Source organism: Streptopelia decaocto (assembly GCF_964273445.1).
Source record: "Streptopelia decaocto genome assembly, chromosome: Z".
Taxonomy (NCBI): Eukaryota; Metazoa; Chordata; class Aves; order Columbiformes; family Columbidae; genus Streptopelia; species Streptopelia decaocto.
The window spans coordinates 46479855-46497442 of record NC_138657.1 but is presented as its reverse complement, the minus strand read 5'-3'; the positions used below and the strand labels follow the sequence as shown (position 1 = coordinate 46497442).

General features: G+C 39.8%; 1 protein-coding gene across 2 annotated transcripts in view; it reads right to left on the bottom strand.

Annotated features, from left to right (window-relative positions):
- Nucleotides 1–17588, bottom strand: part of DCP2 (decapping mRNA 2) — a 26377-nt gene extending 8789 nt beyond the window's left edge. The window contains exons 1-8 of one of the 2 annotated variants that reach the window (XM_082075391.1): nucleotides 17041–17588; nucleotides 9469–9620; nucleotides 7716–7843; nucleotides 7227–7325; nucleotides 3708–3860; nucleotides 2060–2172; nucleotides 1856–1963; nucleotides 958–1081 (exon numbers count right to left, since the gene is read on the bottom strand). In XM_082075391.1, the coding sequence (XP_081931517.1) occupies nucleotides 958–1081; nucleotides 1856–1963; nucleotides 2060–2172; nucleotides 3708–3860; nucleotides 7227–7325; nucleotides 7716–7843; nucleotides 9469–9620; nucleotides 17041–17372 (1209 nt within the window). In that variant the 5' untranslated portion in view covers nucleotides 17373–17588. The remainder of the gene's footprint in view (nucleotides 1–957; nucleotides 1082–1855; nucleotides 1964–2059; nucleotides 2173–3707; nucleotides 3861–7226; nucleotides 7326–7715; nucleotides 7844–9468; nucleotides 9621–17040) is intronic. The other variant, XM_082075392.1, reaches the window with a different exon arrangement.

Here is a 17588-nt window from a genome sequence, read left to right as displayed (position 1 = left end):
CTGTTACACACACTGTATTACACAGGAAGTTCAGTTCAGTGAATTCCCATACACTGATGAGTATTAGTGAGCGGCATCCAAAATGTTTCAAAATGGTACATGAAGAACACCAAAATGATGGGTAGTAATAGCTATCTACACCTGAAACAACACAACTACCACCTGATACTCACCACCACTAATGTCTGATGAATCTGAGAATCCCCTAGTTTTTTTTTTTTTTTTTTTTTTAAATGTGTTTGTACTTTTGTGTGCTATGGTGATAAAAGTCAATGTTTCTGTTCCAGAGAAAAACATTTTTGAACGAAGACATCTGTTTTAAATAGTTGTCCTGGATTCAGCGGGGACAGAGTTAATTTTCTTCACAGGAGCTGGCATGGGGCTATGCCTTAGATTTGTGCTAGAAACAGTGTTGATAACACCAGGATGTTTTAGTTATTGCTGAGCAGGGCTTACACAGAGTCAAGGCCATTTCTGCTCCTCACACAACCACACCAGTAAGTAGGCTGGGGGTGTACAAGAAGCTGGGAGGAGACACAGCCAGAACAGTTGACCCCAACTGATCAAAGGGATATTCTGTACCATATGACATCATGCTCAGTATATAAAGTTGTGGGAAGAAGGAGGAAGGGGGGGACATTCCAAGTGATGGTGTTTGTCTTCCCAAGTAATTGTTATATGTGATGGAGCCCGGCTTTCCTGGAGATGGCTGAACACCACCCCGCCCATGGGAAGTGATGAATGAATCCCTTCTTTTGCTTCGCCTGTGTGAACGGCTTTTGCTTTACCCATTAAACTATCTTTATCTCAAACCACAAGTTTTCTCACTGTTACCCTTCCAGTTCTCTCCTCCATCCCACCAGGGGTGAGAAAGTAGCTGCCTGGGGCTTGGTTGCCAGGTGGGGTTAAACCACAACAATAGTCCAGATGCATATGTTTGCCTAAAAAACTACCTACCTTTATTTTCAACATTTCAGACATCTCAGGATTATTATATGGCTTCTGTGGCTGTTTTGGCTTCACCCACTGTTCTCCTGAAAAGCCATCTGTAAACACCTGCTGACTACAGCGAATTTTGGATCTAGTACAGGAAAACAAACAGTTCACAACAGAACTTCAAGCCTATTCATAGCAGAAGAGAAATAAAGATTTTTCTGCTTTTTGAGAACACCATGGAAGACAAGCTTAAGTAACCTAGTGTGGAAATTTTAATAATGCTCACTGCATTCACATAGCATTGTTTTGCCTGCTGGTAGAAAACCTGTGTTCTGCATAAACAGCAGGATAGTTCCACATTAGCATTGGTCCAGTTGTTAGTGTTGATGCTAACCTGATTCACATTACTGGATCACAGCCTTTTCTTTGGGACTACAGGTTTTAAAGTTTGCTCTTTGCTTTTGGCTCAGCTGAATCAAAAGCCAGCAGCACTTGTTTCGCTGCTGAATCCCACAGGTTTTATCTGGCTAGCTAATTCTGCCAGTATTTTACAGTCCTACTTTACAGAGTCCCATTTTAACTCTGAGTAAGTGCCAAAAGCATTGAACTTGAAGCACTGAAACTTGTTTACTTGTTTTGGCTTCTGCTGTTTGGGTTGCCATAGTCAGGACTCAAGAATTTATCTCATTTCTCACACACATTAATATTTACCAAAAAAAACCCCACACAACATACATATCATGACATTAATTAACTTCTCATCCTACTTACAGTCCTTTAAGATATGCCTGCAATTTATTTATTTAATTAATCCATTCTATTACTGGAACACAAATACTTGAACAAAGAGAAAGGCAGCTTTGTATGACCAGAGTTTTATACAAAGGATGCAACGGGGTTAAACTGACCTGGTTCTTACCTAGCTTTTTCCAAGTTGGGTTTAGAGGGTGTGCTCCCTGTAGATGAAAATCCATTGTCGCTATCTGAGGAATCTCCATTCCTCCGTGAAATCCATTCCCTCAATGGCCTGTGTGCAAGCAGGATCTACTTACTAAAACAAATCTAAAGAAATTTAACTCTTCTGAAAGGCACTGGCCTAGCCTTTGCCTCACCTCAAACATACCTGATAAAGGGAATTGCCATAAAAAACTTGTTAGGTGCCAAACCCAGCTTGGACTTTGGAGTCATATCATTTCGGTGGCATGGTAATTTGTCAATGGAAAACCACTCAATATTCTAGAAAAACAAGAAATAGAATAAAAATACGCTCTACTGTAGCCTTACAGAATGTTACAAATGCGTATCAAACGCAATTATCTCCCTTAATGAAAAATTACAATGGAAGACTATAACACCTAAAATATTATATGTTCCAGCAACTAAATTATGAATAAGTGTTTCAAAATACATCCAACCCATGGCACACTGAATGCTATAAACAAAGGCAGAATCTTTAAATAACTTTCAAAGGCACTACTATTCTTGCTATTTTTTCTTAAAAAGTCATCAAAACTAGACCAGCGACACTAGTTCAAAAATTATCCAAAAGAAATGCATTTAGTTTGCAGAGTAAGTTTCAGTTTTTGTTATAAAAGAAAAAAACATAGGTAAAGGCTAGGATTTGTGTTATAATTTATACATTATCACTTCAACTGTTAAAACTCTATACTTTGCAGAATGGGGGATGAAATGCGGAATTTGCAACATACACAGTGCAGAAGATCCCACATCAGCTTTTCTATTGCAGAATCTAACCCCAAAACCCCAAGTCCAGATAAGATGCGTATTATGGAAGGAAGTTACAAACTGAACAGGTTTTCAATACAGCTCTACAGGGAATACAAAGATGGCATGCTCAGTTGTATTAAGTCAGATGAAGACAGTCCTTCAACGTTGAGACAAAAATCTGTCATGGTATGTGAAATCTGCCTGGATATGATGAAGTTCTGTTATACAAAGTGGGTATTTACAGTACATTTTAAAAAACCTCAAAGTTCACCTCTTCTACTTGGTATTTTGAAAAACGAGTCTCTAATGCAATCCTGTCTAGTCAACTACAAGTACCTTTTCCTATTTATAAAACCCAATGCCTTATTCAGTGGCACCATCTACATGAAAATATGGGCAGCTGTTCTAAACTGAATTGCAATACAAGAAAGATATTCAAACTTTGGAAACCTTGTTTCTGATACCCATAATCTTCAACAAGCCTACTACCTCAGTCATAGCTTCTCCCATTCACAATACCTTTTAAAAGCCTGATGGTATACAAACCATCCAAAACAGTTCCCATTTAGTGTCCCCTTCCCAACCTTCTCCTCAAAATATGCTGTTCTTTAAGTCTGGATAGCATTAGCCATGAAAAGCAGAACACAATCCTTATTTTCTCGTTCTGATATGTAGGCTTTTGTATATCACCAATCAATAACTACATCGTCAGAAGATTATATAGTTAAACATGCATCTATAACTAGGAATAATGTGAAATTATTAACACATATACCACCTAAAAGAACAGGAGAATTATAGTTTGACAGCATGCACTAATATTGTTCTCATTATCAATGGAGACATCAGACAGATGGTCAAGAATCAGTCTTTGCTGCAATGGTGCAAGAAGTTGACAAGACCCTACAGCGAAGAGAGGCCATTTGTAAATAGTATTTGAGGCATTCATCATGCTTGCTAGTTTCATTATTTTACAGACTATTAGCTTTAAAAATCAACCTCCATAACAAGGTTACTACAGATTGAAATAAAATAACACATACCCGAATTTCCCTTCTGGTTTTGGGGTTGAATTTTGTGTTCTTAGGAACTCCTGGAATGATGTACAACCGTGCTAACTGATCATTAATTCGCAGCTCAATGTATTCTTCTTTGCAGATATAATCTTTAATGTCAAAACCAGTTTCTTCAAACACCTGAGAAGCACACAGATAAAAATCAGTACAGGTATTCAGATTTATCCCTTCTGAAACTATCGTAACAAGGGAAGGAATGACTTTTTTTCAGATCTACCCAGGAAAACAGGCCACTGCTGGGAAAAACAAGCCTTTACCCATAGATGTAGGTTCAATAATAGGCAAAGTATTATGATCTTATGTGCTTTACATTTCTCTAAGACAGACAGACCTGTAATAAAAGTTGAAACAACTCTATTACACCTTCATGTAGCAATTTGTTAATAGAGATGGAGAGACTCTGGCTGCTCCTACATGCTGCTGGGTGCATGGAGATCTTATTCACAGCAAAAACTACTACTTGGGGAGTAAAGACATCTGCAAATTCTAGCAAGTTTTATTTGCACATCTATTTTTCTTCTCTTACAACAATCCTTCTAGCCCCAATACATACAGCCATTTTTATACTCATAACAAAATCCAGCAATATGCTAGCAAAACTTCTACTAAAAAGTTCAACTGCACATTCACACTGACAAACTTAAAACTGCATTATCAGCTACTCTAAAGAAAAAATAGTATTATACCTGCTGGAGATTACTAGAAAGACAACAATATTTGAAAAGAACGGGGTTTTTTTGCATATTTTATGGTCTATGTCTGCACTGAAGGATCATAGTTCACAGAATGGTTTGGGTTGCAAGGGACTGTCAAAGAGCATCTAGTCCAACCCCCTGACATGGACAGGGACATATTGCACTAGATCAGGCTACTCAATGCCCTACTTCAAAATATAGGCTTCTGACACTACTCTCAAGTATACAAGGTTTGTAACATAAGAAGATTCATGTCAAACACACCTAAAAGCTTAAATCACATCATGTCTCCAATCTTGCTAAGTAAATATTCTTTTTTAGAAACTTCCTAGTTCTCAAAAATCTCATGACTGCCTCTCTGGGGAGCCTGTTTCAGTGCTCTACCACCCTCTGGGTGAAGAACCTCTTCCTAATACCCAGTTTAAACTCAACCTTCTCAACTACCAGCTCCTGCATGTATGTATAATGAAAAATAGAACCAAATAATTGTATATAAAATAATAGCAAGAAATACTCAAAATACCTTACACAAAATACCAATGAATTCATTGGTATCATCAAAGTGGTTGTAAATTTTTGAAAATGCAAAGGAAATTAAGCACAAATATAAAAAAGGTAAGTGTTTAATACAAAGCAAATAACTGATCAGTCAATCTTCAAATCAGAATGTACAACCCCTCTTAAATTAAAGTAAAAAGCTAGTCATCCTCCCATCTAGCTACATTACTATAGACCTTAGGGAAACAAAAAAAAAAAACCACAACCAAATAACAACAACAACAACAAAAAACAAACAAACAAAAAAACCCCACACACAAAAAAAACAAAAAAACCCCACAAAAAACCAAAACAACAAAAAACAACAAAAAACAAAACAAAAAAAAAACCCAAACCAACAAACAAAACAAAAAAAGGGGGGGAACAAACAAACAAAACACAAACCAAAATCCACACACACCAAAAAAAACCCACACAAAAACCCACAAAAAATGACCACACACTGTCTCAAGAGAAGATAATACTTCTCCTCCATACTTACTGCTAATATGAATGTTTGCCCTTCCTAAATGATCTTTCCAAATTATTTAAGTGAATTTATTGTAGAAACTCCTTTTACTGAAAGAATCATTCATTTAGTATGGTTTTGTTTTCATCAGCTTCTGAAACACTACTGCACTGTGTAGGCATTGCACAGTGAAGATCTGTTCAATTATACCTTATACAGATGCAGTTTATGGTTTTACACCTGTGCTGACTCCAGTAAAAGCAGTTAAAAGATTTATGCACAGATATTGCAGACATGCCGATTCCTGGCCACATGGAAGCCATGAAGAACCTGCTAGTTTATGCACAATTACAATCTACCTTAATGGAAAAAGATCATAGCACCAGTGATGTTCACTATTATAATCTAAATCAATTCTCCAAATTAAAAAAAAAAATCAAAATATTTTCCCCAGTATAATTGTGCTGACTTTAATGCTTTTGCTAGCCTAAACTGAAGTAAAGAGGAAGGCATACTTCACGTCATCCCTTCCTGAAGCAGTTACACCTAATTTGTCCTGTCCCTTTGTGCTGTGGTCAATATATTTATGGTCTTCTCTCCCTTCAGTTCAGTCTTTTAGACCAGCCCTAAAAGGATCTGACTTGTAAAAGTTTCACTTAGCAAACTATTTATGGGTGACGGGGAAAGAGATGTGCATTGAATAATCAAGTTACCCTTATAAAGTCTCTGCTCATCTTTCCCCAGCCCTTGAGTACTGCAGTGACAGCCCACTGCATTTGTAGATCAGGTGTTTTACTCTTTGGTACCATCCAATACTACATAAATAATGCTCTACACTCACAGATCAGTAACTGCTAACATGAAAGTGTATTTCATCTGTGTCCATCGCATAATAGTGCAATGTTAAGATCTAACATCCATATTAAATTTATGAGTGGTATGGAAAGCACCACCAGGGAATCAGAAATATGGAATTTTTAATTCATGTCTCTTTGACAGATATATTTAAAAGAAAAAGTCCATTATTTCTAAGATACTGATTCAGTCCAGCCATGAAGAAAACTAATGCATCTTGCTACTTTCCCTCATCTTTATTTTTCCTCTCAAAAATTCTGGATGTATTATGTTACATGAACATTGAGTAGTATACTTTTACAGGCTATTCTTAATATGCATCTTCACTATATACTTAGGTCTCCAGCACCAATAAATCCCACAGATTATCTTACTTTCAGATTTTATTTCCCATATATGTTGATCCTTGTTCCTGCACCACTGAACGATATAAAAGTTCTTCACAACTTTTACATAATCTTCTACAATCTCCAACTCAACTCTTCAGTCTTTTTACATTGCCCAGCGTACAGATGCTAAATCCCATTCTTCTACCTTTTTAGAGTTCTGGTGGTACTTGAAATAAATATTCCAAAAGCCACAAAGTACTAGTATTTCCCAAGCACCAAAAGGAATACTTTAAAGTAAATCAGTAATTCAGTAGAGAACTTTCAAAACAGTACTCACTTAACTTAGCAAGCTAGTGCAAAACCATTACAAACATCAAAGAGTGATTTTTAAATTACCTAACCGCACCCCTGATTACCACTCTGGAATTCAGAAAAGCACTAAAAGCTACAGTAGAAGACTCCTGCAAGAACTGACTATTTATTTACGTGATTTCAATAAAGATAACCTAAGTAAAATGTCTTTTCATTAAACACATATAACCTGCTCTCAGCGAAATTTCATTTATTTAGCTTAAATTTAAGGGAATGAAATACAACTTACCTCTCTAGCAGCACAGTCATGAGGAGCCTCTTCTTTATTTACTTTCCCTTTTGGAAATCCCCAACCAGACTTTGCTAAATAGCCCTGAACCAAAAGAACCTGCAAAATCCATGGGAATGCAACAGTTAAACACTCACTATTCTAACCAATGTCTTTGAAATGTCGTCCCTTCACTGTTCTCTGCTTCTCCAAAATGATCGTTTATCCTGGAGGAAAGAACCCATTATTCTTTCTGTATTCTAAGAAGAACTGCAAAATTTTTTACAGGATCATGCAACTCAGAATAAAAATAACAAATCTGAGTAGGAAAGGAAGCAGAAATGTCTTTACTGTTTCCTATATTATATTTCTGTACACACACAGTGTCAAGTAATTGTTTGTTTTGTTTGTTTTTCCTCAACAGATGAAAAATATAAACAACAAAAAGATTACTTCTGCCAGCATATGCCATCCTTCCCTCTAGCCCTTCACAACTATTTCCATACTTACATTTTCAAGTGTCTCATCAAGAATTATTGCACCATAGGTTGGCACTCCCATTTTGTATTCTTTCCACTCCTCTAGAACCTTCTGTACATCTTCACCTTGAGGCAGTAAAAAAGGGCAGTGATTGAAGAGTACAGCAGCATGTTAAGGAAGATAAATGTAAGCATCCAGTTTCAAATCACATGCAGACACAGAAAATTCAATGTTTACAATAACCACACTCCCTCTCCTAAGTGCATTCAGGATATATTCTGCTGGAAGTAAAAAATATTATGAATAACCCATTACCAAACTCAAAAGATCAAAATTAATCAAGTAAATTGGTAGTTCTAAGAAAAAAAAAAAAAAGAGAAAAAAGAAAAAGAAAAAAAGAAAAAAAGACAGAACATAGCTGTTTGTTTGAAGGAAGGTCTCCACTGATTTTGAAGAATCCACATAAGTTGTTTTGAATATGTATTATCTTAATCACATTTTTTTCATTTTGAAGTGACAAACACCAGTTTAATCTCCTCCTTGAAGTAAGTGGAAATAACTTTTTCCCACAACAATTTGTTAGACTACAGTACAGAACCTGTATTTAAGTATTTACTATGCAAAACTCCCTATTTTAATGGCATCAAGTTACAGAAATCTAGATTCTAATAAAACTCACAATGCAAAAAAAAACCACAAACAATTTATGTAACTCTAAAACCTTGAAAACAAATCCAGAAGTCCTTAATAAAAGTGTTAATATATTACATTCAAAATTATACTACCAATAAAAAATATTCCATAGCAGAGTACTTAAAAACATGACACTTCAGCAGAACTAATACTTGTGACAAACATGAGGTGGAGAGGGACAGATGTAATGAACAAATAACATTTATTACATTGTATTTTTTCTGCATTGCCTACAATTAGTGGAATGATTCTGTTTGTCTGAAGATACATTTATAATTAAAAACATACCTAAAAGAAACAAAAAAATAACTGCATAATATCAAGCAAGAGAAATTTGTCATATTTTTACTGTTTGATGTTAAAACACAAGCTGTAGTGTTTCAAAGTAAATCTGTTATCAAACTAACAGAGAAGTATGTTGTGCAGTGAAACCACAGATAATATTATTATGAAAGTCAGAAGCAGTACACCAATCACACATCAAGAATATACAAGAAGAAGTCAAAACTAAAATGCCTGATGGATAATAGTCACGAGTTTTTCCTCCAACAAGGACTAGATAGTGTACATTCCAGCAGTCCTTGTAAGCAATAAAAAAAAGCAGAGGCCAACCATATGGATTCAGTAAAAATGCATCTTCTCTCCTACCAACAGAACTGTTCCTAGGAGCAACTGACAGTGCTTCCAACAAATACATACCACTGCCCATGGTGGAACACATACCACCTCCAGCTACATTAACATTTATGTTACTTTTACTTGGAAAGGTATTAACATAAGAAAACACCATGAAAAGCTCCAACAGCTCACCTTTGTAAACCACCTAGTCTGCCAAAGTGCAACCATGAGCAAAAATCCTCAAAGATCAGAAATTACCACAGTTCTTTAGCAGTCTGAGAAACATCTCTTTTGTAGATGCTACAGAATTATGAAAGCAATTAACAGATAAAATCACATACCTAATGATACTTCTAATCACTAAACACATGAACTGATATTTTGGTGCTGCAAGTACGAAATTTTATTAACAACATTCAGTTTGCTCTTCATTCACTGAGACTGAAAACAATCACAGTATTAAAAAGGATATCAGCTTTAGCGAAGTCTCTTATCCCACACTGAGGTAATCCTGGTGTGTTTTGCATGTAGAAATCCAAGTAAAACCAATGGGCAAGTTCAATCTGAAAACACACTCTGATTGCATTGTCTCTTTCTTCACTGGGAATGTGTAAAATAAATCGGCTGTCAGGAAAGACAGAAGAGTAAGATTAGCCAAATATACCAGGTTGGACAAATCTAAGAACAAAAATGCATTGCAACAGTAGAATTTCTGATCCACTGGCACAGAGCAACAGACCATTGGTCTTTCAGGTTGTCTGGACAGCAAAAGGTTTTCACATCAAAGTAAAATACAATTTTTAAAGTCAAGAAAGGGAATGGATCATGATCTTTCACAAAAGTCAATTAAAATAAACTAAGTAAATTAACTGTTGTGAAAACAGGAACAGTGAGGACGTCCTACATAAATGGCCATATTACAAGAAAGCATGTTTTTTTACATGCTCAGTAAAGAACATCTGTAAACTCTGATAACAGAAGTCAACGCTTTTTTTTCTGGACACAAGTTAACACGGCTATGTATTCTCACTTAAAACTACAGCAACCTACTAATTTATGCAGGTTTTAAAATTCAATATGATCCTATTAACTTTCTCAATCTGAAATAAAACATGGACAATTGGTTTATTTTTCAAGTCTACTTTATGCTTTAGCTCAGCTACTGGCACACAAATAGAGAGTCCCAGAGAAGTGTAAGCAGAACTGTGTAACAGCTTATTGTACTCAAGCAGAAGCAGCTTTACTTATTTATTTGTTAGATCCAGAACAACAGAATTTTTCTTCTTAGCAATTTAAGGTCATCCACTCCATTGAGCTTAAACCATTGGACAAAGATCTTTTACATTCAAGTCTTGAGCATGACCGGGTAAATTCCAAAAGCACATAATATCACAATATCACATAATATCTGCCAGAAACAGAAATACATAAGACATCTTTATTTAAATTTTGACAAGTATACATTGTTCAAAGGTGTCAAAAATGGCTGCCCCTCTCAGCCACTGTGGCCAAGGACTCTCATGCCTAGGCAGTGTGGCCATCCCCATGCCCTGGGGTCCTGCCCAAGCTGAGGGACACGGCTGCCACTTTCCCTTCGGCAGATTCGACCAGGAACAAATGCCAGCACGTATCCCAGGGGCACACAGAGGACACCAATACAGCTGGTCCCACAGTCTGCCACAGACAGGTGCTGCCTTCAACAGCACCTATATACAGGACTTACAATACACAGGCACAAACTGCAAACTCCCCTTCTCTTCTTCAGCTGGCAGAAGCAGAAGGTGTTGAGTGCAAGCACACACTTGACACCCTTCAGGTTCACAAGCACACATGTGTCTCAGTTTAGCCCCAGCCCTAAAACCACACACTGCTCACTCACCCCACCCCCAGTGGGATGGGGAGGAGAATTAGAAAACAAAACGCAAAACTCAGTGTGATGGGATAGGAACAGTTTAATAGAACTGCAAAAAAAAAAAAAAAAAAAAGGAAAAATAAGCCCAAACAAATAAAAAATAACAATATAGAAAGCAGGGAGTACACAGCACAATCAATCATCATGTGGTAAATCCAGTGTGCCGTTTGCCTTTTCCAAGCAAACAATTCCTCTGAAGCAGCAACTGTGGATTCCTGACTGCAGCCTGCACTGAAACTTCCCTGATGTCCCAGACAGCAGCTCACACACAAAGTACAATAGCACTGAACCACACAGCCCAGAGAGAACAGAGAGCATCCTGGACTGTCCCACCCTCCAGCAGTGAGAAAGAAAGAGACTGCCCCCCTGGCCAGCCCCCCTTTTTGTAACTGAGCATGACCTTATATAACACTGTTTACCACAACATTCTCCTGGAGAAGTTGGCAGCTCATGGCCTGGATGGGTATACTCTGCAATGGATAAAGAACTGGCTGGATGGCCAGGCCCAAAGAGTTGTGGTAAATGGAGTAAAATCCAGTTGGCGGCTGGTCATGAGCGGTGTTCCCCAGGGCTCAGTATTGGGACCAGTTCTGTTTAATCTCTTTATCAATGATCTGGATGAGGGGATTGAGTGCACCCTCAGTAAGTTTGCAGATGACACCAAATTGGGTGTGAGTGTCGATCTGCTGGAGGGTAAGAAGGCTCCACAGAGGGATGTGGACTTGTTGGATGGTTGGGCTGAGGCAAATTGCATGAGGTTCAACAAGACCAAGTGCCAGGTCCTGCACTTGGGTCACAAGAACCCCAGGCAGTGCTACAGGCTTGGGGAAGACTGACTGGAAAGCTGCCTGGAGGAAAAGGACCTAGGGGTGTTGATTGACAGTGGCTGAATATGTCAGGCCAGCAGAGGAAGAGAGAGCATGAAGCAGCAGCACAAACCCCAAGGTCAGAGAAAAAGGAGGGAGAAAAGGTGTTCCATGGCAGAGCAGATATCCACACTGCGGTCTGTAGAAGATCCCATGCTGGAGCAGATGGATATTTCCTGAAGGAACTTCAGCCCATAGGACTGAACCCACGCTGGAGCAGGGGCAAACCATGAGGAGGAAGGAGCAGAAGCGACAAAGTGTTCCAGAGTGACCATCAACCCCCATTTCCCATCCCCCTGTGTTGCTCAGGGGAAACGAAGTAGAGGAGTCATGAAAGAAGGGGTGAAGTTGAACCTGGGGAAAACAGGGATGTAGGAAAGCTGTTGTTTAAATTCTCCTGTCTTTGTTTCTCTATCCAAATCTATTTTATTTGGCAACAAACTAAATTATTTTTCCCTAAATCACATCTGTTTTGCCCACGATCTTAATCAGTAAGCAACCTTCCTCTCTCATCCTGAGCCACAAGATTTTCCATTCTATTTTCTCCCACACCACACTGAAGAGGGAGAATGAGTGGCTGAGTGGGCATCTGGCTGCTGGCCAAGGTTAACCCACCACAGTCCTGAAGTCAAAAGATGGGGTAACAGTACTTGCTTATAGGAGAAAGAGAGCACCAAGAAGCTCAAAAACCTACATTAAAACTCAGTACCTCCACTTATTTATACAGTAAAAAACAACTCAGTAGCACAACACAGCATGACAAAAAAAATGTAGATGTATGTGATTTATTTAGCAGAAGGGGTCAGAGTGGTCCTACTTAAACACACAATAACTTACCAGAACTAGAAGAAATTGTATACTGGCATTGTGTGATTCTAAAACGGCCTAGAAACTCAACAAATGTTTGAAGACATTACATAGCTGGCTTTAGCTTCCACTTGTTTTCACACACTGCCAAGAAATATTTTGCTCTCTGAATAAGAATGAAGGTGTAACATTTTACTCTCTGAATACAAATTATGAGTGTAGAAGTCTCTTAATTTAGTTTACTAGCAAGGAAAAACTGTGAGAGCTTGGAAGGGGGAAAAAAAAGTTGAATGAAAGTGCATTAGACTGGTATTTTTAATCTTATTGTCATGCTTAGGAGAATGGTTGTGCAATGAATGCATTTAACAATAATCATCACCACCATTATCACTTCTGCTCAATCCTCAGACAGAACTCTATCACTGAATATAAAAGCCTACTTGTTTTATACTCTTGGGAAAAGTTGTGGTTTGCTTTTTTTGGGTTTTTTTTAAAGGTTTTTTTAAGAGCTAGTTTACACTGATTCGCTAGTACAGGTTTCAGTGCTGTATAATTTCAGTATTAGATTCTGTGACATCAGCTATGAACATTTGAGTCTGAACATACCCATTATAGCAGGTAACTTTATATGTTGATGTCCACAGGACAAAGCCCAGGTCCTGAAAGCACTTCACCCAATGTACTTGATTTAATAAAGCCAACATGAAAGAAAATTTTTACTAACAAGCATTAAAAATTCTACATTTAAGTTTAGGTATAGCCTATATGAAACTATTACATATTCCACTTCTCACAGCATAGGAACACACTAAGATTAATATATGAGAACATACGCAAGTACACATTGCACCTGCAGAGTTGGTTAGTTTTGGATTTTTTTTATCTTCCAGGGAAGAAATAGATATACTAAGTTTCCTATATGCAATTACAAACTTAACTGGATAGTGAAAGCTACAGCTGCTACTAAATAGACAAACTTCACCCTCAGCAAAAATAGATGATCATACAAGTAGCGCAAGTGAAACTTTGTAAAAGCACTAGCCCATTTAGTAACAAGACACCGCCAACCCTATTTAAGAACATAATGCAGACGCTCCTAAAAGTTATCTTGTCTCAAAACTGAGTTGCTTTTACTGACTAAAGATAATACAAATTTGGAGTCATAGCCAAATTAACTATACAATTGAACAGCATTTGTCAAGGTCAAAATTGATTACTACAGCAAGAAACCCAGCCATCCTGTGCAGCAACTAAAAACTCGGAAGCTTTAACTCACAATTGCAAAAATAAAATAACTTATGCGGTAAAAGTAACACAGTCGTAGGTCTTGGTGGGGTTTTTTTGGGGTGTTGTTGTTGTTGCGGGTTTTGTTGTTGTTTTGGGTTTTTTGTTTGGTTGGTTTTGTGTTTGGGTTTTGGAGGGTTTTATGTGGCTGGGTTTGTTTGTTTGTTGTTGTTTGTTTTGCTTTTTGTTGTTGTTTTACTGGGTTTTGTTGTGGGTTTTTTGTTGTTGGGGGGGGTATGTGTTTTTTGTTTGTTTGGGTTTGTGGCTTTTTTAGCCTATCTGGCTCGACACAAACAAACCAACAACAAAACACCACATACACCCCTAAAGACATACCTTTATATGCCTTTGGAGCTAGCAACAGCCATGAGAATTACCTGCACACACTAAAACAGCTGTAACTGTCCCAAACAATGGAATTATTATTTAGAGTAATTAGCTGAATTAGTTGGAACAGCTGCAAGTGATCTGAGGACCTAAACATGAGCCTCTCCAAGTAGCCTCTGTGTGGAGTCTCCCTGAGCCTCTGCCTACACAGAAACCTGTGAGGAATCTAAAGAAAGCGGTTCAGCTGAAAGTAAAATCCAAACAAATTTTAATTCAGCAATTCATTATGTTGATGGAATTAGCACCAGCTCACAGTGGTCTTTCTGTCACAAGGAAATGTATCAAGTATGTAAAATGGCATATACCGTGAGAAGCAATGGTGATTGCATCTCCTGCATACACAAACTCTTAACTAGGAGTTTTCTGTAGAGAATCCAGGCCTTGTGCTTCAGGACAAAGGAAAATATTCTTGTCCAAAGACAAAGTGTGGAAGCATGACAGATATTCTAATACCCTCAATATATAGATAAAACCAATAGTTCTGTTCGATGGACAACTAAGATTTAACTTTGCTTTTTGGTTTTCAAATACATACACACATAAAAAAACCAAACCCACACCTCAAATTACTTGGCAATCTTTACTTGAAAATAGATTTGTTTCATTGTTTAGCTTAGGAAAAGTAATGTGAATGCTTGCTATCTCCTAAAAATTCTCCAATAGTTACTTAGATTTGCAGCTCTACAGTACTACAGTTCACTTTAAAAGATACTGATTTAAAAGATTCCTTTGGGTCCTACAACCTTCCAAATCAGTTATACTGAAATTATAATTATTTTAGTACTGAAGTTTTAGTTGCTGGCAGAATTTTAATAAATAATTAAATAGAAAACCAAAGCATAGGTTGTGCTAGGAAGTATTTAAATCCTCTAAGTGAGCACAAAAAAATGCTTGGCAATTTCTACCAGAATTTCCACTAATATCATATCTATATTAAAGAACGTGGGAAGCGACAGATTTATAGCCAACCACCTGAAGCACAGCACCACTTATTTAATACTTTGTCTACTCTCTTGAGGCAAGACCTATCAGGCCCTGTCACTACTCCAGTGCACACCAGATTCCTTCCTCTCCCACAAGAAAGTCTGAGCTCTCTGCTCCTTTCAGCTGTCTGTCCACGTCCAAGCAACACAGCATATTTGAAGCAGGGCTGATCTGTTAGCTCTCATGAAAGTCAACAAAGTGAATTAGAAGAAGGTGAAGTGCAAGACAGATGGTAACTACAAGCCTCTGAACAACCATTGTAAGGCTTTTATGTTGTTGTTAAAACCACATGACTACATTCATTCAATTATAAGACAAAACACCATTTCAAAAGTAGAAAACAACAGGACCTCAGATGAACACAGTAAGACAGTGGGACTGACCCTGTAACACTATAAGATCTAATTACTCGTACCCTTTTATCAGCCACCCCACAGGAACAACACTAAAAGGCTATTTCAGTTTTATAAACATTATGATTGCCCTCTAGATTTTCTGAAGAAGTCTTAAATCACGCTTCATATGTAAGCAAGCATCTAAACAAGTCCCATCCGTCTGTAGGGAGCCCAAAGGAGATACAATAGAAACACAAATATGCTTCAGAGGCCAGACTTAAAGAACTGAAAATTTACTTATGCATTGCAAACTCTGACTCTTGCATTAGACTCACAACAAAAGGCGCTGCTGAGCTGAGCAGTTCTAGCTTCCTGTGGTATTCTCATTTCAAAGCATTTTCACTTATTTGAAAACACTAATTACTAATTCCAGCAAGTGGACTACCTTTCATCTCTTGTAACCTTTCCCTCTTGTACATAAACACTTCAGAAGGGGTCCTTTCGAGGTGGTAAGACAGAAGGGTTGTTTCATGTCAAATATCACATCCAGTTTGTAGCATCAAATTCTGGGGATGACAGATGAATTTAAAAGTTCAAATGGCTACACTACACATGACCAGGGAATGAGATCATGTGAGGAAAAAGCACGTCCCCCCTCCCCCCAAGAAAACAGAATCCATGTTTTACAAAAATTTAAATGTGTAGTCTTTAGGACAAGAAAAGCAAACCATTCACTCTGAAAGGACCAACAAGTAGGAGAGGACAGTTTCCCACTGAAGGGTATTCCTTTGGCTCTTCTTTTTCTGTCTCACTGCAACAGCCTCTTCCACCAGAGTTAAATCGGCAGAAGATGCTTCCTACTACCCCTGCTAAATGAAACCGAACTTCCAAACTCTAAGTATCACATCAGTTCATCACTGGGCACGTCATACCGACCATATGCATCTAAGTGCTCTTTCACCCGCGCAAACACCGCCGACACAGTTTTGCCTCCCTCGGCCAACCAGCATGAGCTGCTGAAGCCCGTAAGAAAAACCCAAAATGCACGTTCCGACCTTGCTCCCACACGCAGCCTCTTCCCCGCCGCCGGTTCAGCTCTACGCCAGGTTGTGCCGGCGGGCGGCCTTCCCGCCCCGCCGGCGCAGCTGCCGTCGGGAGGCGGCGCCTTCGGCCACGAAGCCGTGAGGGGGGCGGGTGCAGCCGCGCACAGGCACAGGGGGAGCCGCACCGAGCCCCTTCCTTCCGCTCTCCGGCCGCGGCGGGACTACCGGCACCGCCCCTTCCCCCGGGCCGCCCCGCTCCCCTCCCCGGAGTCCTGCCAGCCCACGGAGCGATTTCAGAAGCTCCGAGCAACCCAGGCCACGCTGGCCCAGCGGCCCGATCGCGCTGGGCGGGGGGACGGCCTCCACTCCGCCCCCGCAGCGGACAGCCCGCGGCGCCACGGAACGGGGCCTCCGCCGCTCCGCTACCTGCACAGGTCGTCCAAGACGCTGCTGGGGATCTCGGCCCGTTTGGTCTCCATGGGGAAACGCGGCTCATCCCGACGCGGCGAAGCCCGAACCACGGTACAGCGGAGGGGGCGGGGCTCCTTGGTGCCCGCCCGGTGGCGAACGGGGCGGGGAGGCTGGGGAGTGGCAGCTGTCTCCCCCAATCGCCTCTCTCGAGCGGCTCCAGGGTCCTCCCGCCTGGCGGCGTGGCCTGACGCGGTGGCCCAATCAGCTGGCGAGCTACTGAGGGAAGGGGACCCGCAGGTGATAGCGGGAGGCGGCCAATGGCCGTTGCTACCGGACTGGGGCGTCATCGGAGCGGCGGGGCGCGTCACAGGACGTTACGGCAGCCGTAGCGCCGCCATGTCGGCTGCTCGGTGGCGTCTGGGTAGTGCGGGGCCGAACAGCCAGCGGCCTCCAGCGGCGGCAGGCAGGGGAGGCGCCCAGCGCCGCGGCTTTTTGTACTCGCCCTTTAGCTCCCCGCGGCCCAATAAACGGCTTTCCTCTCAGCGAGCGTGTGAGGTAGTCGG